The following is a 25,543-nucleotide window of genomic DNA, read 5'->3' as shown; positions in this document are numbered from 1 at the left end:
AACTTACATTATAATGGGAAAAAACCAAGGACATATCAGACCTATTTCCCTCTGAGGTTTCTTATTGCCAGCTTGTAAAAGCAGAATTAGTCTTGGCTTCTGAGCTGTTATTCCTGAGCTAACCCTCCTACAACAAAGCTTACTGTGATGTCTGGAAAGAAAGGAAGAGCCAAGTTAGGTCTTAAGACTCGGCATTTAACAAAGGTGCCATGACATCATTGTGCCTTTGCTGTGCCACAAGATCTTCTGAGACTTCCCTTTGTTTTCATGGGCATGCCTCTATATGAGAACATAAGATAGTGACAAATCAGAGCATCTGGCTGTCCTGTATGACAAATATACTAACAGTACCAGTTTGGATCTGGTCCACAGTCAGGGCCCTGGGGCATATAATTGTCAACGAACATTCTACCCTCTTGCTGTCTTGCCTTGCATTTTTATTTACAATGATGATTCATTCAATCTTTGGCTGGCCCTCCCCTCTATTAATCCATGTCTCTTCCTTTGCATTCCTTTTGATTTGCTTAATTTATCTGCCTTTACTCAGTAAAATCATAATTTTTAAAGAGTTGAAATAGATTTGCAGAAAAAAAACAAAGTAAAACCAAAAACATTAATCACTTGTAATATAAACCATTCATTCCACTTATTTCCTTGTTTCCACTCTTCCTATAGGACCTCCCCCACTGCCCTTTTTAGGAGAGTAGGTTTCATCATTGTATAATCTACTAACATGGCAACAATAAAGCTGATGAGGAAGTTCATACCTTAATCTAGCATTAACCCAGTCTACATAAAATGGAAAAGGGACATATACAATTAACTGATAATTGATTTAAGGAGAATAGTAGAAATTTTGGTAACTCTCACGATCCCAGGTACATGGGCAAACAGGAACAATGAATCACTTCTCAGGGATCTTAGTATCTCTCTTCGCCTGGGATTTTAGAATCATGACACTTGGAATGTCCCTTTAATCCAGCCTGAAATGAATTATTTGAATGCTGCAGAAACTAAGGCCCCAACTGTTCCAGATCTAATGTTGAGAGACAGCGGATAAACATATCTCAGCTTCTACTGTATTATAGTTTCTGTCCTTTACTTATGAAATCCATCATCAAAGTTTCACGTTTGCTTTCTGAAGCAGATTGGAAGACCCAAGGGGTAACAAAAGATATATCTGAAAATCCGGTGTCATGGGCTGAGCCTAATTCAAACCTTGGATTGATAATGGAATATAATAAGATACTTATAGATCTGCACTGGTTAACAAAATGTTTACCAGCCATACAAAAGAAAAATATTCAATAAATATGTCCAGTGAAAATATCACTTTAGTTCAGTTGAGCAAAGCTTCCTCGTGTTGGTCATACTGTTGATCTGAACCCTAGAGAAATTTATGTCTCAAAAGGTTATTAAAAGTTATGCCAGTTCAAATTGAAGATAAACTAGCTACAGCTTAGTACATGTGGTATGAACCATCTTGGCAAGGAGTGATTTTCAAATTTGAGATAAGCAAAGACTCATTTAGATAGTGGAAATACAGAATGATCTAATGAAGGCTCCAAGGATGCAATTATTTCTTACCTTTTTTAACTGGGGTAACCAGGAAGTGAAATCAACATTCTAAAATTGTTCATGACTACTCAAGTTTCAAGCAAAATTTCATTTTAAGGAAAAGACCTAGCTGAACCTGTATGCAAGGTCTTAGGAAAAAGTTAGCTCAGCTCTCAGGGCATGGTCCTAGAAAATATTATTCCTATTTTACTCCATCCCTTGGCTCTGGAATCATAAAGATCTTCTAGAAGACTTATCACATATGTAATTTATGGACTATTTTTCTAAACAATCCTGACCTTAGGATTTTAAGGACACCAACATAGGTAGAATTTGAGAAGGAAAACTGAGACACAAAGACAAGAAAAGGACAACAATTCAGATGATCACTCTAAAAGTATAGTTTGAATATAGAAGAACGAAAACCAGAAATCCTAATCTATAATACCCCTCTTCAGAAAGACCAAATTTGGATCTAAACCATATTATCCATATGATAGGTAATGTCAAATTTTTGCACTTATTCACAGTGTAAAGAGGTGACAGTGGTCTAGAGAATCACCAGGAATAGAGAAGCAATGAAAATGATGATCTTGTGTACAATCACTGATCCTTATTGTGGGTCAAGGTCATTTACAGAAAGGTAACCAAGATCCTATCCCTCTAGAATCTAAACTTTGCAAATGTTGGGATTAATTGTAAATTACCATATATGACCAGTCATATAGAGTTCCTAGCTCTCTAGATACCTCTCTTGTTCCACCTTCTTCCAGAATAATATGGTAAACAAATACACCTGCTTTTGGTATCAGAGCAAGATGTCTCCCAATAATAATATCCTCTCCTTCCAAATCTCCTCTAATTTTCCAATATCATTGAATATTGTTGTAGGACCAATGTGAAAGGGCCCTGTTAATTGAAGTAACATGATGTGATTTAAATTACATAATAGTGCAGAAGAGGGAGAGATCAGTATGAAAAGGACTAAATGGAAAAGATAAAATTTAAGTTAAAAATTTAAGAACAATGTTATAGTCATCTTTTGGCAGTGCAGTATAGTAGAACAAATGCTGGCTGATGTAGTCCACATATATAGCACATTCCTTCAACTTTCCTTCATCTCTCTGAATTAGAATTGACTTCTTACCCCACCACTTCAGTAAGTTAGTGTGATGTGTCATTAAATGTACAAGAGACTGCCACTTGAACTCCCTCTCTCAGGATGTGAGGCATAATTTTATTGTTGCAGTATCTGATTCCCCATCAATATATTTCCTATTTGGACAAAATCAATCACAGTGACACTATCTATCAGTTCTCAGCAAGGGATTACCTCTTTTTTTAATCATCATAACTCCCACCAAAAACCTACCTGTCAGGTTTGATTACATGCTCACATCTTTGTATTCTGTGTTTTATGAGTAACTTCTCTTTTTACCTCCTATGAAATGTTTCCTAATCTCTTCTTTTACTCTTTTTACTTCTTTCTTCATATGGTCTTCTTCTACCTCTTTTAAAGTTTCAATGTTCCAGATCAGAGTCTACTAGTAAGCAGTGAATCATTTCTATCATGATATTATCCTCAAAAAAATCAACCTTTTAGTCAGATATATGTCCAATAATCCTTATAAAATCCTCCAACTGTTTTAGGTATAGTGTAAAAATTCTGATAGCAGTGAAATTTACAAATAAGCTAATGGCTCACCATATAATACAGCCATCTTTAATTCAATCAGTTTTCTCCCTTCAGACAGGTTTTCTTATTATATTTATTTGGAAGGAAGTGTTTTGTCATTTTCTCAAAATATTCTTTCTCTCTCTTCTTTTTTAATCTGAGAAATTATGTTTCTTTTCAAACTGATTTTTATTAGTGTTCCTTACATGTTTTTTCCTATCTTCCATGAATTTATAAATTCAGCGTGGTTTCTTTACCAAAATACATTTCAAATCTTTATCTCAGCAGATAGTGTTTATTTGTTACTTTTGTTAGAAGATTAATCAAAGTGGAAAATTTGAAGTCTTTCTGAAATTAAAATCATTAACTAGTCCTCAAATTAAAGACATACAGTTCATTGCCAGGCCTTTACTTAGAGGTTTTCTTGCTAAGTAAAGACTCCCATAGCTTATAATTTGATGTCATATCCTTCAAGAATGCAGTCTCTTCTATACCATCATAATGGACATTTCAAGGAAAGCCTATTTAAAATTTAAAAGGGAACAAATATTTGTTAAATACCTATTGGATACTAGGCTCTACTAAGTACTTTACAAATATTATCTCATTTGATTTCATTAAAATATTGTATAAATGTGAGCTACTATTATTTCTTCATTTATTAAGTGCCTGTTATGTGCCAGACACTATGCTGTGTGCACTACAAATATCATTTAATTTTATCGCATTAAAGTACTATATAAATATGAGTTACTATTATTTATCATTAAGCACCTGCTGTGTTCCAATTCTCACCTCACCTAGGGCTATGAAGTTTCTTTATTTAAAGGCCCACAAAACAAAGTTTTGTTTTATTATAGCCTGGCCCTCCAACAGTCTGAGGGACAGTGAATTGGCCCCCTATTTAAAAAGTTTGAGGACCCCTGAGATATATTTGAAGAATAGGCCAGGTATCAATTAGATTCATATAAAATGAAATAAAGTTATTATAAACACAGAGAACAGGTGTTAGACAAGATATAGTAGGGTAGAAAGAACACTGGACTATGAATTCAATTTGTGGTTGTGGTATTTACTGGCAATATAATAAACTGGAGTACACCCTCTTATTAACATTTCTCACATGTGCCACTCCCCAAAACTACTCTAGATTCAAGGATATGGATTAGGATATACTCAAATAATAATTTAGAAATCCATACCAATGTGTTTAATTTTGCCTTTCCTCTGGAGGACACAAAACATTAAATAATGTAATAAAAAGAAAAAATGGCCCTTCTCCCTACCATGAAATATATAACACAAATACACATGCACACATTTCTATACTTATCATACTACCAACTTGGGACGCATTTTAGAAAAAAAAAATAGGGAGCAAGGAGGGCACATTTACAAGCTCCACCTTTGGCCATAAGTAAATATACTATGGCATATGCTAAAAACCCATATTTACCATAGAACACATGTGGAAGACACACATATGAAGTATTTATGTAGTCCAATCTGTGATGCTCCAAGACTTTTGGTGGCCTCTGGTTATTTCCTTATTCTCTAATGAGTGTCACACTTTCATTCTTTCTTTAGTTTGGTCATATCTTCTGGATTTATCTTTTGTTCTGGACATCTCTAAGTTTTTAAGTTCTCAGACATCAATTTTAGTGATACAGCTCTTCAAGATCTTCTAAACCTATCTCTCTCCCTCTCCTCCTTTTCCTTCTCCCTCTTAACTAGGGGAGGAAGGCAGATAGTTTTTCAATGCACAGCAAAAGCTATAAACAATCATATTTAGGAAAGTGTAATCAACAAAAACTTGACAAAGTACTCTAGATTATTATGTTTTCTATTATTTTGACTTCTTGTCTTTGATGTTGGTGATAAATATGTACTCCCAGTTTTGTGATCTCTCTGACTTAAAGTTAGAAATTCCTTGAAATTGCTGTTTAGTCTCTTAAGGAATTCTATCCCCTATCCTTGACCCATTTTGAATAGTTTTGCCAAAAGAAAAATAAAAGCATAGGAACTTTGTAATGTTGGGAACAATTAATCTCAATCATCTCTGATTAATGTGCAAATGAAACTGAATAGGAACAAAAGATAACATCATTTGCCTTCCACCTGCAGGTCTACATTTATTATTCATCCTTGATAATAATAAACAAACAAACAAACAAAAATATAAAAAAAAAAACCCTAGCCTTCCCCCACCTCTCTCCAATCTATGCAATACAGAATCTCTCTGTCATCTTTCAAAGATGAAATATTAACTGTTTGGAACTTCTATTTATTTTTGTTTGGCTTATTTTGTTTTTAAATAGAGTTAAAACTATTTTAATGCTTTAATTTGGCAAAAATAATTAAATCTATTCGTGAAGTTCAAAGGTTTTTCAAAACTATAAAATCTTATATAAAAGAAAAGTATCATTTTTACCAAAACATGGCTTAGGCAGTCTGTAACTGTTAAGGTCTATGAAACTTTAGCAGCTGATTCACAAGACTGGCCCACTACACTTCTTGGCCAGAGAATTCCTATCTACCATGTGTTGTGGAGACAGTATCAGAAACCATAGCTACAAGCCACTGATCAAAAGACAAACTTCCCTTGTGACTATTTGGACAGGACTGCTGTTCATCTGGTACTAGAACATTGTCATTCAAATATACTTTCCCTAAGAAACACAACCACCCTCTCCCTTTCTCCCTCCTCCTTTTCTCTCTCCCTCTGTGTCTCTGTGCCTGTCTGTCTTTCTCTCTCTCCCTCCCCACCCCCCGTAGCTTCCTCTTTCTCTCTCTGCATGTATGTGTCTCTTTCCCTCTCTTTGTCTTTTTGTCTGTGTGTGTGTGTGTGTAGTCCAGATGTCATTTAATTTGTGAACCTCTTTGACTGGGAGGGTTGTAGTAATTGCAATAGGAAAGCTATTGGAGAAGGACAGAGAGAATATTGAATTCAGTTTTGGCATGTTAAGTTTGAGATGTCTATGGTATATCCAAACTCAGACATCCAATAAATGGTTGGGATATGACAATAGAGACTAGGAGAGAATCATTGATAATATAAGTTGTGATATTTTTCAGAGGGTAAATGAGTATGGGGGTAATTCTAGAGTTACCATTAGTCAGCATTTTTGTGCTGGATAAAGGAAAGAAACATTTTTATGACCTCTAAGGGCCCTTCAAACTAATCATTCTGGGTGTTGGCTCACACACCTTAGAGAGTAAAGTTAGAATTAATTTAATAAATCAGTAACATGTCCTGAAATAAAGTTTGTTAGTCATAGGATAGTCCAGGATAATACACAAAAGAGGGAAAAATGTGCACAAATGTAAGTTCTTTATTAACTAGGTTAAAAAAAAAAACTCTGAAAAATAAAGGGATGATAATGAAAAACAATAACAAGTAGTACAATGCTATTTTTGGACACTGCATAATGTCTAAATTTATTTTTTTAAAGTAGGAAATAGGAAATAAATTCTATTATACTCTGTAGTAGGGAAATCCTTATTAGAAAGTCCTGCTATCAGTTCCTTAACAATTCTTTACATGTAGTTTGTATTCAACAAATATTAAATGAAATAAAATATTTTAAGAGATGAGTATCATAAAGAAATGGCAGTATACTAAGTATATTGAGGGAAGGGAGAGAAACTAACATTGATCAGAGAAAAGACATTAGATGGCCAGTATACTAACAGTTTTAAATTAAGTGATATATCATTTTATATTATAAATTATTCTACTATTTTTAATATTCCCTTAAAATCAAGATTAAAAAGTTTGATTAACATTAGAAATTTGGGTTAGAAAAGGCTCCTAATAGCCAGGGATGATTAAAAATTAGAATTTCTTTCCTTTAGGTGTCAGATCTTTTTATAGAGCAGAGGTTCTTTTGGGGTTCACAGCTCCCTTGAGCAGTTTTGTGAAGCCTATGGACACTTTCATAGAAACATTTTTAAATTCACAAAAGAAAACACAGGATTTAGAGAAAAGCAAATGTATTGAAAAAGTTCCCCAAAATAAAATTAAGTTCAAAGATCCTGCTACATTTTGTTGTTCTCTCTTTTCTTTATTGTCTTTAAATTTTCATTTTGTCCTGTCCCTCTCTTGATTGGTTATAATGCTTGTAGTGAACCCTATTCAAACTTCTCTTTGATTAGTTGGTCAAAGCATTATTCTATCATTAAGAAAATACTAGCCTTAGAGTTTTTCAATAGATCTTTCTGGTTGTCTTCAGCTATAACTGATAGCATCATATCCTTTAAGAGTACCCTTCTAGGTACATTTGACCAATAGTTCTGTCAAGTAACAGCTGGTGGTGGGTGAAAAAAATAATCCATTTCCTAATTCAAGGTGAGGGAAGGAGGGAAGCATGAACCAACAAAGATACAGGTGTGCTTTTAGAAATTAGGGGCATCACATAAAGTATGATTGTTTTTATCATTCTTGAGGTGTTTCTTCTGCTTGATGGACAGAAAAGATTAGCTTTAGGAATGAGTAAATTACCTATGTGAGGTGTATGGATCTTCCTAGTTGATTAGGAATGTTAGAAAAGTGAACTAAAGTTCCCTTTAATTAAGTCATAGATTAAGCATGAATTGATCTCATGTGGAAAGTCACTTAGGAATCAATGAGAGAAAAGAAAACCAAATTGGTCCATTAATGGTAAGAAAGGCTGAAACTTGAGGATCAGTTGTTAGTTTCTGCATTGGACTCCATATGGAGTAGTAGTGCTCTTTTTTTGAAATCTATATCCTATTCTTCAACCCCATGACCATTCACCACCCCCATCCCTTTGCCCAATGTTTTTTTTCAAATTTTCTTTCCAACTATGAAAGCTACTTTTTAGAGTTGCCACCATTGTCCATACAAAGCTACAGATTAAATTGATGAAAAGTTGAAGATAAATGACAAAGGTTTCAATATTTTATGTTTTTTTTATTATACACATATGTTTCCTTAGAAATTTGTTCCAAACTATTTAAAAGATTTTCCTCCAGAAGAATTTTATGTTTTCCTAATTATTGTTGTTTTAAGTTAAATTCTTTTGACAGGAATTTTTAATTATTATTTTAAGAAGGAATTGAAATGTGTCCATTTGTGTTTTAAATACATCCATAACTTTTAATCTTTCCCCATTAAATTTTCTATAGTATTTTGTAAGGCATTTATAATTTGTATTTATCTTATTCTACCTTTAGTAATATTTATTTTTCTATCTCTGCTGTGTATTACTTATAAGACTCTAGAAAAGACTAATAATAAGGGAAGTATCGGGAAAAAAAATTGTGGTGTGATTTTTGTTTTTAATATTCGTATACCCAAGGCCTAGTTCAGTGATTTGCAAATAATAACTTCAGTGTCTAAATTCATTCAAAGAAGCACCAACATGATAGAGTAAAGGAGGAGACTTGCCTGAGTTCTCCCCCTCCAACTACTTTTATATAATGATTCTAAACAAAGTGACTCCAAAATGACTCCAGATACCTTTAAATAATGATTCTACACAAAATTAAAATAAAAAGAGGGAGTGAATTTAAGATATGAAAGTTCTGATTTATTTATTTGATTGTTTTGGTTCTTCAGTATTGGAGCTGCCACAAGAGTGGTTTGAAGCACTATATCATTTTATATATAGGACTTTCTAAGTTACTCTTAGAAAGATTAGTAAGTTTAGATGGGAAAGGAGATTTTTGTTTGTTTTTCACATCACTGCTTCTTTCTCCTATTTGCAAGGATATTAATGAAATATAAAGAATTAAGAAATATTTAGGGGCAGCTGGATAGAACACCAGTCCTGAAGTCAGGAGGACCAGAGTTCAAATGTGGTCTCAGACACTTAACACTTCCTAGCTGTGTGACCCTGGACAAGTCACTTAACCCCAATTGCCTCAGCAAAAAGAAAAGAAAAGAAATATTTAATGTGAATTTGGGCAAGGTACTTAACATCCCTTAGCCTCAGTTTCTTAACTGTAAAATTGGTAAAATAATAGCACCTACAGCCTAAGATTCTTGTGAGTATCAAATAAGGTAACCTAAGGGGAAAAAAAATGAAAACCTTAACTTGCTACATAAATGTGATGTTGTTGATGATGATGATGATGATGATGATGGTGGTGGTGGTGGTAGTAGTGTTGGTGATAGTGATAACGATGATGGTGACACATTTTACAGAGACTTAAGTATATCAGAGAATAAAACTATAAAATAGTTTAATGAGATGAAGATAATATTGGCTCATGGGTAATTTTATAAAGGCAGAATGATATTCTAATCATATTATACTTATTTTAAGCAAAAGAGAAATGACAGCTATTTTAATCACTTTTTAAAAATATATACAATTTACCCCAAATTGTCTTAAATATTTGAAAGATTGTCAATGTTACCCTGTTATATGATAATATGAATTTAATGAACCAGATGAAACAAGTGATTATTCAAATTAAAAAGGAATTCCTCTGATTATGAGAATTCACTTCAGGTTTCCTTTAATGCAGAACCTCCCTACTTATATTACATCCCCATTTTGCTATTCCTTCCCCCCAATCTACATATGAAAGCACATTTAAAAATCTGTTTTGTAAAGTGAAATTCAGTTATAATAATCTGTTACTCTAAGGAGAGATTTCCTGGAATGATTTTTAAAAATTTAATGTAGATAGTAAAGGTCTATGGGAACTGTTATGGACTAAACAAGCCCATTGTCTAGATCCCAGTTGGGTTTAGGCAGTACTGCAAAGAGAGAGCACTGGATTAACATAGTTCACACTGGAGGAAATAAATAATGTAGATCAAGGGTTCTTAAACTAGGGTCTTTTATACACATAAATATATACACATACATATATGAAATATTGATATATACACAATGTATATTCAATATATATTGAAATATGCTTTGAATATATGTATATATGTTTATGTGTATGTATGTATTTCAATATGTTATTTTCCTAATGATTGATTGTCTATATTTTGCTTTATGCATTTGAAAACAATATTCAAAAAAGGAGTCCATAGATTCCTTCAGATTCTCTATGAGTTACAGGACAAAAAGGTTAAAAGTCCTGTTTGAAACCAGTGACTCCCAATCTATGGATTTAGGATATCAAGGATCCTTGAAGTTATTTAGAAGTAATCCTTTGTTCTAACCACTATTACTTTAATTTTTAACTTCAATAAAATAGCCAGCAGGACTCGGTATAGCAAAGGTGATAATAAAGTAAATAGCAGCTTGAATTTATACAGCACAAAAACATTTGCAAAGCACTTAACATTTATTATTTTGTGTAGACCTGACAGTCACTGAGTCAGCTATATTTTACAGGTACTATTTTCATTTTACAGTTGTGAATTCTGGGGTTCACAAAGAATTAAATCACTTATTCATAGACCAGCAGGTATCATAGGTTATATAATATTTTATAACATTATAACTCTTTGGCAACCATTCCAAATTCTCTCCAACTGGTTGGATCAGTTTACAGTTTCACCAACAGTGTATCCGTCTTCCATTTTTTCCACATCCTTTCCAACATTTGTCTTTTCCTCTATTATCATTTTAGTCGATCTAATAGGTACCTCAGAGTTGTTTTCATTTGCATTTCTCTAATAATGATTTAGAGCATTTTTTATATGACTCTATTATACCTTTGATTTCTTCTTCCAAAAACTGCCTTTTATATATCCTTTGACCATTTATCAATTGGACAGTGATTCATATCTTGTAAATTTGATTCATGTGGGTATGTGTGCATGTGTGTGTCTGTCTGTATTTGAGATCTGAGTCCTTTATCTGAGAAACTGACTGGAAAATTTCTCTTCCCTCTCCCAATTTTCCATTTTCTTCTAATCTTGGCTACATTGGGTTTGTTTGTGCAATAAAATTTTAATATAATATAATAAAAATTGTCCATTTTATATCCCACAATCCTTTTTTTTCCCCTGAGGCAATTGGGGTTAAGTGACTTGCCCAGGGTCACAGCTAGGAAGTGTTAAGTGTCTGAGGTCAGATTTAAACTCAGGTCCTTCTGACTTCAGGGCTGGTGCTCTATTCACTGTATCACCTAGCTGCCCCAATCATATCCCTTTTTTATACATAAATTCTTTTGTTATCCAAAAATCTGATTAATTAAAGTATATTCCTTTATGCCTGGGTCTTGTATCCATTTTGACCTTATCTGGGTAAATGGCATGAGATCGATGTTTTGTACCATGTTCCTGCTAAACTGTTTTCCAGTTTTCCCAACAATTTTTACCAAATAGGGAGCTCTTATCTCAAAAGCTTAAATATTTGCATTTCTTAAATGTGAGATTACTATAATTATTTACTACTATGTATTATAAATCTAATTCCACTGATCCATCATTCCATTCCATAGCCAGTATCAAAGAGTTTGAATATCTATTGCCTTATAATACTGTTTCAGATCTGGTACTGCTAGATCTCCTTCTTTATATCTCCACCTCTCCCCCCTGCTCCCAATCCCATTAGTTCCTTTGATATTCTTGAACTTTTCTTCTTCCAAATGAATTGTGTTATTTTTTTCTAGTTTAATAAAATAATTTTCCATAGTTTTTATTTGGGGTGGCACTGAATAAGTTCATTAGTTTATGTAGAATTGCCATTTTTATTATATTGACTTGACCTACCTAAGAACAATTAGTTTTTCATCAATTTATTAAATTATTAGTATTTAAATTTCATTTTATTTGTATAAAAAGTACATTGCAAATCTGTTCTTATAGTATTGTATATTGTTTACAATTATTTTACACTTATCTTAAGGGAAATATCTTGCTATCATTTCTTGCATGACTTTGTTGGTGATAGAGAAATGCTGATATTTTAAGTGAGTATATTTTAAATCCTGTTACTTTGCTAAATAATTGTTTCAACCAAATCTCTAGGATTTTCACAGTATATCATCATACAGTCTGCCCCAAAGACAAAGGTTTATTTCCTCATTTCCCATTCTGATTCCTTTAGTTACTTTTCCTTCTCTTATTGCTACTGCACAATTCTGAATACTATTGTTGATAATGAGCATCCTTGATTTCTCAGTAAATTTTTATCTTATGGACTTTTATCAATGTATATTAATAGTATGGCAGTTATCTTGTGTATGGTAGGAAGTCTGTGAAATTTGTTGATAATAAAAAGAAAGAGATTGTCATACTCAAAAAGATCAGAGGACACTTCTTTAAACATTAAAGACCTTTGCTGCTTGCAACAGCATTCCCTAGTATATTCTATGAGAATATATTTTTTGTTCATACATAGGATGGCCTTAGAATTGATTGCCTTATAGTGTTGCCTCATTTTTATATTTTTCTTTGCAATACAGGATTTCACAAAATAATAACTCATATGTATATAGTGTTTTAGAGATTATAAATACTTATGGCTAGTATCTAAGAGCCAGAACTCAAAGTCATGACTCTTCTGACTATAAATTAAATTATCTCAGTGATTTTGTGTTACCTTTTTATGATACATTTGAATTGGGTTCACTTACCATTTACAGTTTATTTGCTGAAGTAGTATGATTTAAATCAGAGCCATTGTCTAGGTTAAACATCACATGGGCCATAACTAAGAACAATGTAATAGTATGGCTCAGGTTTATTTGCTTTCTACTTACTTGCTGGGTTTTTTGTTTGTTTGTTTGTTTCTCCTCTAGTAGGATAGTCGTTCATTTAATTTTAAACTTAAATGGCAACTTCCAATAGATCTGACATTCAAAATAACATTTTCATAGTATTCTAAAGGAAAAGCATTTTAGTGTTTTTATACAGAGCAATGGAAGTTACCCAAAATATTCATGGAAACAAAGACTCTGGAGATAGTGACATAGATTATTTTAAGATTTGATTATTGAATAGCTAGTTGTTACAATGTTAACATAGTTAAATGTGTGGTTTTGAAAATGATACAATGAAAACAGTATTTGTACTTTTCCCTTAAAAAAAAGTATATAATTTTTATTATGTATCCTTATCACTTTTAGTGATACTTATTTTCTACTTGTTCTAAGAAATTTCTTAGAGTGCCAAATTTCTTTAAAATAAACTCATGTGATATAATAATTACTTTTCCCCCCCTGAGGCAATTGGGTTAAGTGACTTGTCCAGGGTCATATAGTTAGGAAATGTTAAGTGTGTGGGCCAGATGTGAATTCAGATCCTCCTGACTTCAGGGTTGGTACTCTAATAATAATTACTTTTTAAGCAGATGACATTTGTGTAAACATTCACTTTTTCTTTTTTGTCAAAATTTTACTGGGTTAATTCAACAATCAAAATATCCCAAGATATAAAGAATAGAGAATAGTCTAAGGAACTATGAACTGCCATCTATAATTGTATATTCTCTTTTGGAATCAATTTCTTAGCCACCATTCCTCCTATAAGCCCAAGAGCCCAAAATGTTTCGAATATTTGTTTCAGAATATTAGGGATAATTCTAGTCTTCTGATACAATTGCTCATGAATCCCTATTTAGTGTACACCCACATCAATCTAACAAATGACATTAACTTTTAGAAATGAATATTTACAGAGAAGTTACAGCAAAGTACTGTGTTATAAAATATATAGGTTCAAATCATTACCTTAAAAACCTTCAGTACCCTCTGTCCCTTGGGAAAATGGGCTGAAAAGCATATATTCAGGGAACTTTTGCAGTTAAAAGGTACCTCCTGGACTTGAAAGCAATTTTCTCTCTTTGTTGACTTCCTGCCAAGATAACTTCTGGGTGTGGTGTACTGATGGACAAGCTGTTTTCTTTATTAGGTTAGTGCAGGTCATTGTGCCAGTAGGTTGGGTCAAGCAAGCTGCTCTTTCAAAGTTCACAGTTGTGTTTAAGTTGTCAGATCTAATGAACTATTCTCAATACTCTTTTAAAAAAATATGTTTCCTTTAATTAATCTCCCTCTTTTTCTGGATTTTCTAGGGTTTTTGTAATAGTATTTGTAATACTCCTGGGTTCCTTAAAACTTGTCTAAAATCTATTTCAATCTTCTCTATTGGGTGTCTCTCTCTCTCCCTTTGTATTTGTTTTGTATTTGAAGATCAAATTTTCTGTTCATCTCTAGTCTTTTCATCAGAAATAAATGAAATTCAGCTATTTCATTGAATGTCCATCCTTTTCTCTGAAAGATAATGCTTAATTTTGTTGGATAGCTGACTCTTGACTGCAATCCAAGCAAATTTGTTCTTCAGAATATCATATCTCAAACTCTTTGATCCTTTAATCCTGATTGTGGCTCCTTGATATTTGAATTATTTTATCTTGTAGTGAAGAGAGCCATCTACACCCAGAGAGAGGATTGTAGGAACTGAATGTGGATCACAACATAACATTCTCACTCTTTTTGTTGTTATTTGCTTGCATTTTGTTTTCTTACTCATTTACTTTCTTTTTTGATCTGATTTCTCTTGTGCAGCAAAAGAATTGTATAAATATGTATATACATATTGGATTTAACATATATTTTAATATGTTTAACATATATTGAATTGCTTGCCATCTAGGGAAGGGGGTGGCGGAAGAAGGGGAAAATCTCTAACAGAAGGTATATGCAAGGGTCAATATGTTTTGAACATTAAAAAAATAAAAATAAAAACATCAAAAAAAAAAAAGAGATTTGAATTGTTTCTTTCTGACTGCTTGCAATATTTCCTTCTTGACCTTATAATTCTGAAATTTAACACCCTGGAGTTTTCATTTTGGAGCATCCTTCACAGGTGATCTCTGAATCTTTCAATAACAATTTTACCTTCTAGTTCTGGGACATCAGGCCAGTTTTCCTTGATGATTTCCTGAAAGATATTATATAGGGTCTTTTTTTTTTTTTTAATCATGGTTTTCAGGTACTACAATAATTCTTAGATTATTTCTCCTGGATCTGTTTTCCAAGTCTGTTATTTTTCTGATGAGGCATTATTTTATTTTCTCCTAGCTTTTCATTTTTTTTTTTTTTTGGTTTTGTTTGAATGATTCTTGATGTCTCATTGAGTCATTCACTTCCATTTGTTTAATTCCAATTTTTAATGAATTATTTTCTTTAGTTAGTTTTTTTTTTTATCTCCTTTGGCAAGTGGCCAATTAAACTTTTAAATGAGTTGTTTTGTTCATTAGATTTTTTTTCCATTTCTCTAAATTTTGTTTTTCAACAAGTTGATTTCTTTTTCCATTTCATCAAATCATTTTGTAAAGAATTACATGCTTTTTCCACTTCACTAAATCTATTTTTAAGGAGTTTTCTTGAAATAATTTCTGTGTGAAGTGCAAGGGACAATGTTGTAAAAAATTACCCAGACATGGGCTCTGTCAATAAAAAGTTATAATTAAAAAAAAAAAAAAGAAATAATTTCTGTGTTTTCTTTTCCAAACTCTCCTGTAAAATTCTCATATCCTTTCCCCATTTTCCCTCTAACTGTTTTAAAATCCTTTTTGAATTCTTCCAAGAGAGCTTTGTGAGATAGAAAACAACGCATCACCCTTTGGGACTTCATCTGGAGACATTTTGCTTTTAGTGTCTTCAGGGTTTGAGATCTGTTCTTGTGTTTCTCCATGAAAATTATCTGTGGTCAGATATCTTTTTGTTTTTTTGTTCATTTTTAAAGATTGATGTCTGCTCTTAAGGCAAAGGGGAGATTGTCCCAAGCTTCCTCTTCATGACAGCTTCAAGCTGTCCTGGGCTGCTCACTTCCTTCCTGTGCTTGGTGGGCATGTACAAGTCCCACAATATTTGGGAAGTTTAGGGGCTCACTATTTGCCTTTTGTAGTTGTATAGGATGTCTCACAGCTAGTTTGCTGATCCACTGGCTTCTGAGCCAGGACAGAATCGCCAACACTGTTGTATTTTGGCTAAGAGCCTTCCGGTAGATTTCCCTAATACATGAAACCACTCTGCCCTGAGTTCCTCCTTATGCCTACACTCAGCTACACACTTAAAACAGATTTTTTCTATGTTCTTCCAAAATATCTTCTGCTGGAAATTTGTTACACTCCAAATATTTGTGAGTTCCAAGTTCACTCCAAAACCAGGTTTGATCTGGTGTTGATCTGACGGAAGTCAGAAGAATCTCAAAGACCTGTCTACTCTCTGCCATTTTGTTTCCACCCTTGACTCTCTTTTCTAATCACTATTATATCTCACTTAGTGATACCATCAGCTCAAGTAAATTAATTATCATTATTATACATATGATCCCTTTATTTATGCAACTATAACCATTCTTCTGACCTCTTGTCTTATGTCATTAAATAACTATTGGACTTCTTGAAGTAATGTTTTGTTGAAATCTCAAACTCAAATTATTTAAGATAGAATTAATTATACCCTCTTTAAAAAATCTCCCTTCTTAAAATTCCCTATTACTATCAAAGGCATCTCTATCCTCCAACTTTCCATAAATTATAATCTCAGTATTTTAAGTCCTCATTCTCACTCACCTTACTTATCCAATATATTTCCAAGTCATGCATCCCTTCCTTTACAAATGGTCTTATATTCATCCATTTTTCTCCATTCATATAGCTGCCACCCTAGGTAGACCTTTATCATTTTATGTTTCAACTATTGCAGTAACATTTAAGTTGGTTTTTGCCTCACGTTATTCTTCATTCCATTCCATTATCCATTCAGCTTCCAAAGTGATTTTCCTAAAGTGCCACCTGACCATGTTATACCTTCCTATTTCCATGCCCCCATTAAACTCTAGTGACTTCTTAGCTTCATTCTCTGTTTGTCTTTAAATTTCCTTCACAGCTTGATCCATTTCTACATTTCCACGCTTATTATGATATCTCCCCTCAGCCTATTTTATTATATAGCCTTGTTCCTCACATATGGCACACTGTCTCCTAACTCTGTGTTTTTTCACTGGCTATCCCCCATGACTGTAAAATTCTTTTCTTCTTAACTTGACAAATTCCCTGGCTTCTTTCCTTCTTCAAATTACACCATTGGCAAGAGGACTTTCAAGAACCCTTATTCCTTTCTCTCCCCATTCCCATCCATCAGTGCTGATGTCTTTCCTCCAAGATTGTTACCCATTTACACTGTATACATCTAGGTATGTATGGTTGTTTTAGCATGGTATTCACCTTCTACTACCCCTCACACTATAATGTGAGCTCCTTGAGGGAAGGGACCTTATTTTTATTGTGTTCTTTTTTTTTGGGGGGGGGAGAGGGGATTCCTAAACCATTCAGCAGTATCTGGCATATAGTTATCTCTCTACATAGGTATATCTATCAATCTTTCTATCTGTACCCACAATTTAATTTTATCTTAATTATTAACATTTAAGTCTAGAAATCAACATAATAAGTTGAAAACTGTTTTATGCTGATGGCTGATCTGTGAGATATAAATACAATAAAAACTTAACAATGAGCTATCACAAATATCTTTAACTTGCTTTTGTCATTCCCCTGGTAAGTACTGTTTCCATTAGGATATAAACTTATCATTTAGACTTTTCAGATTGTTCCTCAGATTTTGATAAGTCCAAAAGGAAAGTGTTTGTTAATAACAGCTCTTGTGGCCTACCTTACCTAAGATTAAGGAATTATATCCAAATTTAGCAGAGCTGGAGGTGACTAGTCCTGCTATCCCTCAGGATTGAGAGTCCCATAGGTCCTAGGGCCTCACCTAAGTCCTCAAGCTAATCCTAATTATGAACAAGGAAAATCCAGTCAAACTGAGACAGAGGAAACACATACTCAAGTGGCATGAAACAAATGCTTATTATAACTAAAAGAAAAAATTTTCCAAGTTTTCAATTATTTGTGTTCCTAATTCTATATGTCCCTCATACCCACCACCACGCACAAACACACTATTATCTGAACTTTCATATCCATGAGTGAAGGAAATTTCAGGTGTGGATTCTAACAACTCAGATTAGTGATTTCTAAAACAGTTTTTTGGAACTGTGAATTGTTATGACCACATTCACATAACCAATATATGTCAGAAAGAGAACAAGAACTCTGGTCTTCTTGATCACATAGGCCTTCAATTTTCTATATCATGTTACTTTTCTACACATATATGTAGTAAAATCTTAACTATTGGCTTGATCAAATGAGTTTGTTATATTTCAATAATGAGGCAATATATAGTTCAATAAATACTTATTAAGCATCAGAGTTTTAAAGTATTATGGAAAAATGTCAATAGTTACAACGATATACTTATATATTTTCCCTCATGATAAGGTAGAGGTATATAAAAGAATATGAAAGATTTTATGACTTTGACATGAAAAAAATCAGTCATTCTACCTTTTAGTTCCTTTCCTTCTGACTTTACAGTTTTCATAATAAGAGAATTAAGTTCAATGCATAAAAGGACTTGGAAGCTTTAAAATAATCTGGAAAAGGCAAAGAGTAAAGTCTACTTTAATATGCCTGAGCATACTTTAATAGCTCAGAGAATTCAAATTCATAGGGTTTATTTCCAGTGTGCCACTAATTCATTGTGTGAACCTAAATAAATCACTTAACCTTGCTATGGCCTTAGTTTCCTATCTGAAAAATGAAAACGATAATAATATTGACCGAGATTATTAGTGTGCTTAAACATTAATATTTATAACATAATTTGAAAGCCTTGAAGATTTCTTAGTTATGTTATTTTTTTGTGGGTAATATAAAATATGGTAATGTTTCTAAATGCTCACAATAGTTAAAATTTAAAAAAAAAATCCAAAAATTTAGTTTAAACTCATAAATGAGTAATAAAAGACAGTTTGTTTTTCTTTGTAGTTGTACAAAAAAAATTGCAGGTGAGGAGTTTAAACCTCAAATAACTATGCTTATGTCCTGATCACAGTATAAAAACCCATATAACATATACATTTGCTTTAAAGTTTCCACTGGTATATTTCTGGAAAAAAATGTAAAACTTTTTTTTTAACCTCAAGCAATCAGAAGTATGTATACTTACATATATAATAGCTATATATAGAAAAGAATTGTTTAAACAGGAGAGGTTTTTTGTTTTTGCTTTTTAAGCTGACACTATAGTCAGGATCTATCTTTGTCATTCCCTTATTTTTTCATAAATTAATGATATATTTTTCATATTCATACTCCATTCTCAATCTGCTGACTTCTCATTAAGTCAGGAGGCTACTTTGCATATTGAAGGCAAAGGCCAAACAAATTTGTCTTTAAAAATAATAATTTTCTATTCTGTTTTCAGGGAAAAGCAATCTGCAAAAATGGAAGCTCTGTGAACATGAGGAGGATATAAATACCTCTTCACAATATTTCTTTACATGCTGTTGTATTGATGGTTGATTCTGGCAGCTGGTGATCACAGAATATTAATGATGCATTTGGCAAAAAGCATTCCTACCAGACTGATTGTGACTGACTGGAATCTGCAGTGCATGATACCAGGAGACACGATTTGTCTTCACTTGCAGTTCTTCATTTGACCTTGTTGTTAGAGACAGCTTCCTTTGCACTTTTGTAGCATTTAGTAGGGATAGGTTTTGGCTTCCAAATATATTCCCACAGAGAGGAATTTAACATTTTTAAAAATTTTAATTTTTGCATGTTATAAACTTGACAAATAATAATAAAGATGAGCATTACTAGTTATTTTCTCACTTGTAGTAAATTACTCATTTGATTTAACTAGGTGCTTAAGCATTAACAATTTACATATGAAAAATTTGGCTTTCTAATAATTTCAGACTCTGGCCAATGATTTTTATTGATGATAATTGTGATTACAAATGATGAATTTTATTACAATTTTTTTTATTAACAGATGTCTTAAAGTAAGTCATTTAACTGTAGAGTATACCAAATAGTAACTCTATAATGCCACTACATTCAGTAATATTTGTTTTTATTTATTGTAGTTTTCATAGTTTGCTTTGATCTTTAAAATGTCGAAATGCATTTTCTTTTATCCATTTTGCCCTTTTTCCTTTGATACACATTGCTTTCTTTCCAAATTAGCAATAAAGTCAACCTATTTCCATTTTCTTTATCTGTGCTTTTCCATGATCATGCCAGCAAAGTGTGGGCATAGAAGTATAATATTTAATTCCTTTTTTGCATAGATGTTTGAAAGGATCATACTAGTCATCTGGAGGCTGAAAGGAAGTTCTCAAATGTAGAAAACACTGTGACACCTGCTCTTTCAGTTAGAGAAAATCCTTAGGATTTTCTTATCATTCTAAGGGTTCTTCAATTTAAATATTTCAGGCAATATTGACTTTCATTTTGTATTAATTTCTATGTCTCTTTGCCCCATTCTCTACAGTGTTTAACCAAGTACAATTCATAATGAGGATTTGATATTTTTTTTTTTATTTTTGAGAATGAAAAAGAAAATATCTAGATTGGAATTGTTAGTTCACACTATTTCCTACACATAGACAGTGGTTTGTATCTTGCAGCATTCTTTCTTTGCTTGATTGCTTCCAGGCGCTAGATTTGCCCTTCTCTTTTGACCAATTTATGGAGTTTCTGTTCAGACCTGGAGAGTCTTAAAAAATGAGAGTATGTTTTTTGAATCAACCCCTATTTTTCTTTCTTTCATTCTTTTTAAATGATTTAGGAAAGAAGATAATATTTTTTCTTTAGTTGGACAGAGAGAAGGAAACATGCTATGTGATCCTACAGTTTTAATGTTTCCCCTATAAAGAAATATATCAAAAAATGTGACTCATAATAGAAAGAAAAATTAATTCAACTTCCCTAAAAGCTAGAAGTATCAATTTCTTATGCAGCACAATCTAAAGAAAAATTTTTATAAATAGGTTCACTGAATTTCAAAAAAAAGCAAAACAAAACAAACAAAAACATTTACACTTCTATATCTAAAACACTGTTTTAGTTGCTAAGTGTATGAAGACAACACCAAAGCCAGTATGCACCTTTAAAGAGATTACATTTCATTCAAAATATATGATATTTAAAAAATGAATCCACGGACAGGGTATATTAGACAATTAATGTGTTCCCCACATAATAGAGTTGTTATATACACTGTAGGTAGTAGATGATGCTAGTTCTGAACTCATGGCTTGAAATTAAAGTCATCTGTTTAGAAAGTATACTTGAAGCCTTAGGATAAATGGGATTATATGGTGGGGAATATTAATAGAAGAAAAGAGGGTTAGAAGGAGAACCCTGGGGAATTTCCCCTTTAAGAAGAGTAGAAAGGGTTCAAGAACAAAGGAGGAAGAGATTGAACAGGTAAATTTGTAGTAAGAGAATTGACAGGGTATCTACAAAGATGGGAAGAAAGATTATTTCTGGAATGTTACTGGTCAACAGTGTTTAACTACTTTCATCTATTCAAGTACAATATATTTATAATCCTCTGTTCTCAGGCATGTGAAACTTTTATGAATAAAAATAAGTTCTTTTAAAATCTCAACATCTATCTGTAAAATGAGGATAATAATCATTGCCTACTCTCCATAAATTATTGAAATACTTCACACTGAGTGATTTTAAATTTCCTGGTTAAAAGCATCATGAGTCATAAATACTACTATAGTTGCTATCATAATCATAATTTGCTGTAATAATCCTTTGTGGATGTGCAGCTCCTTTAAAAGCTTTTGCAGGAATAATGTTTACTTTCCTATCTTGAGCTACTAAAGAAGCTACTTTCATGTTTCATCATTGGGCAAATAAGCAAACTCTGAAGTGGAAAATAATATTTGACCCCATATCCCTGAGGGTGATTTGAAGATTACTGCAAATACCTTGTTCATATTTAGATGTATAACAACAACAAAAACTCCACTTGTTTCTATTATTATAGCAATTTGTTTAGCTTTACTGTTAGGCTTCTAAAGACAATCTCGGACAAAATAAATTGGCATTGACACATTTGAAGCATTAGCTTGCACTAAAAGTATTCTTTCTTCCTGCCACAAGTAATAACATTCTCATTGAGAAATCTCCACAAATGGAATAGGAAAAAAATTGGTTGGGGGGAAGGGAACAGGATATGAGAACCCAAAACTATCTGCAAGTTAAAGGAAGTTAACTGAGGAGTAGGAGGAAATGCAGGGATGATGAGGAGGATAACTACATTGGACATTGGAGAAGCAATATTGATAGTGAAAACTAAGGCAATTATAAATAAAATGTATCTTTCTTGATTTTTTTTTATTAAATGTCATTTACAATGTATGTTTTAAAATCACACACCCATCCAAGTATTGATAAGCTTTAAGATGTTTGTGAAATTAAATAGAATTCAAGTTATGTCATTTTAGGAGAATCTACAGTTCTATATGTTTCTCCTGAAGAATAGTAATTTTAAAAAAATATTCATATAAAAAATAAAACTGAGATTGAATATCCCTAAACATATTAACAAAATCATTTTACTGCTTGACCCGAAGGATACAATTAGCTAAATAATGTGTAGATTAATCAAGTAAATAATATATAAATTTGAAAGTATATTAACATTTACTTAATTTCATGTAATCATAAATTTCTAGATCTTGATATAAGATCTGGTCTGAAATGATTGAATATTCTCATTTAATAAAAATGGTCAAAATTTTAGTTTTGGAAAGTTTAATAATATACAATTCATCAGTATTGCTTTGTGCTTTTGTGCCTTTTCCAAAACATAAAAATATAATTTTTAGGTTAATAAAGTACACTTTAAAATGAATATCTCCTTTTGTTTTGTAAACTTAGGATTAAGAAAACCTTAGTTTTATAACTGTTACTTTGATTCAGATATTCTTAATTTCTATTATTTCTTTTTTTTTAAATTCAAAGTAAATCATTTAAATTTTATTAGGTTATCAATTCTCAAGTAAGTTTGCCATATGCCATTTCTGGTAACTGAAATGTTTAAATATTCCAAGAGCAGAGTAATCAGTGTAAAATTCAGTTATTATTAGGTAATACTATTTTTGTCTTTTAGTCTTTCTAATAAAAGAGCTATGGGAAATTAAAAGATAATTTTAAGATTTTGTTTCTGATTTTTTTTTTTATCATTGATATTGTTTTCCAGGTATCTGAATCATAGCAAAGGACACCAAAATGCCACCAGCAGCAAGTGGTCCCCCTCAGTATCCACCCCCAGACGGAGGATGGGGCTGGGTTGTGGTGCTTGGAGCTTTCATTTCCCTTGGATTTTCCTATGCATTTCCTAAAGCCATAACAGTATTCTTCAAGGAAATTCAAGAGATATTCCACGCTTCCTACAGTGAAATAGCATGGATATCATCCATTATGCTTGCTGTTATGTATGGAGGAGGTAAGATTCTATGGAACAAACAGCCTTCTTGTTCAATTAGTAATATCTGTTTCATACTGTATCCCTTCTAAAGTCTAATTGTCTTAAAATGATTTGCTGTATTCTATGTTCTCTTAAAAACAAATTTGATTAGAACTAAATGTTGTTAAGTGCCACAGCAGGTGGAGTGCCAAGCCTGGAGTTCAGATGAGCTGATTTTGAATTTTTCCTTACATACTTACTAGCTGTGTGACCCTGGTGGGCAAGTCACTTCACTATATTTGTCTCAATTTCCTTATTTGTAAAATGAGCTGGAGAAGAAAATGGCAAACCACTCTAGTATTTTTTGCCAAGAAAAACCCCAAAATTGTGTCATGAAGGATCAGACATGACTGAAACAACTGAACAACAACAACAAATATTATTAGTACAGATAAGCAGTGCAATGGATAGAGCACTGGACCTGAAATCAAAAAGACTAAATTTCAACTCTGATCTCAGACGATTATTAGCTGTCACTTTGGACAAGTCATTTAATTTTTGTTGAATAAAACTTGAAAAAAAATGGTAAACTACTTTAGTATCTTTGCCAAGAAAACCCCATGGACAGTTGATTCACAGGATCATAAAGAGTCAGACGTGACTCAATGCCTCAACAATAAAACCTTATTTTAACTTTGAAATCTCATTAAAAAAAAAAAATTAAGGAACTGTAGCCTGAAAAGTAGTTGTTTGGGAAGGGGGGATAATTAATAGATTATGATCAACCTACCATGCATACAGAGTTCTTTGTGAGGAGTGATAAAATTGGAGTGTTAGCCCTTACTTATAGGCCCCATTCTGGTTTTTTATGTGTGTGTGATTGTGTCCATCTTGTGCATTAGTTGTCCCTGAAAATCTAATTCTATAAGATCTCCTTTTCCAGTATTGGAGTGTATAAACAATATTTCTATGTTCTGTTCCACAAAAAGAGTACGTTTTCTGATATATATATATATATAATATGTATGTGTGTGTGTGTGTATATATCTATATCTATATACATATGTATGTATCTGTATGTATGAATGTATTGATCATTTCACTGATCATATGTCAAAAAAACACAACACTGAGCATTAAGGCATTATTATATTGGTTTCTCTTAATGACCATTTTCCCATGAAACCAAAATATCTTGAAAAATGTTAAAGAATGTAGGTAAATACACATCTATATATGCATAGATATGAATATATATGTAACTGTATATATAATATATATATATATCTGTTGTTGAGGCAATCAGGGTTAAGTGACATGCCCAGGGTCAAACGGCTAGTAAATGTCAAGTATCTGAGGTCAGATTTAAAGTCCTCCTAACAATAGAGCCACTACTCTATTCACTATGTGACTTAATTATTTTATATAGACAGATATAAGATCACTTAATTTCAGAATTAGAGTTCATCTATCCTAATAATAATGATATTAATATAGTGTTTACTATATTTTTGATGCTATGCTATATGTTACAGTTGTCTTATTCAATCTTCACAGTAACCCCAGGAGGTAGGTGCTATTATTAGCTGCATTTTTAAAGACTAAAACAAACAAAAGTAAGTTATTTGCAGAAGATAAAACTTCAAATTAATATCTGAGGCTGGATTTGAACTTAGATCTGATTCCTATATTATTAGTCTATTTACTGACCTACCTAGCTACCTTGAACTAGGACTTAGTGAACAGAATAGAAATTAAAATTTCTATTGCCCAATTTAGGTGAGTAGCTAATAACAAAGCTGACATAAAGATACAGATTTGCTAATTTTATTGCATTGTGCAGGCTTTTACTCTCATATACTCTCTATATTGAAGGAAGCCAGAAAGAATAAGGGGTAGGAAGAGAGAATTCTAGTCAAGGAGGACCTGCACTGGAAAGGCTAGTAGAAGTATTAGTAGGGCAATGTAAGAAGTCAAAACATAAAGTATGCAGAAAAGTAGTAGTATAAGAAAAGTGAGAGGCAGTAAGGGTCAGGTTGTGAAGAACATTAATTGTCAAGTAGAGGACTTTTT

The 25,543-nt window shown here is 32.4% G+C and overlaps 1 protein-coding gene across 12 annotated transcripts in view; it reads left to right on the top strand.

The window, feature by feature from the left end:
• The window catches only part of SLC16A7 (solute carrier family 16 member 7), a 220,122-nt gene that overhangs the window by 119,379 nt on the left and 75,200 nt on the right, over positions 1-25,543 (top strand). For all 12 annotated transcript variants that reach the window (XM_031940994.1, XM_031940992.1, XM_031940986.1 and 9 more), the window contains one exon: positions 23,264-23,509. In XM_031940994.1, the coding sequence (XP_031796854.1) occupies positions 23,293-23,509 (217 nt within the window). In that variant the 5' untranslated portion in view covers positions 23,264-23,292. The remainder of the gene's footprint in view (positions 1-23,263; positions 23,510-25,543) is intronic.

Source organism: Sarcophilus harrisii, chromosome 5 (assembly GCF_902635505.1).
Source record: "Sarcophilus harrisii chromosome 5, mSarHar1.11, whole genome shotgun sequence".
Taxonomy (NCBI): domain Eukaryota; kingdom Metazoa; phylum Chordata; class Mammalia; order Dasyuromorphia; family Dasyuridae; genus Sarcophilus; species Sarcophilus harrisii.
The sequence above is the reverse complement of the archived record's forward strand: the minus strand, read 5'-3'. Positions and strand labels throughout refer to the sequence as shown.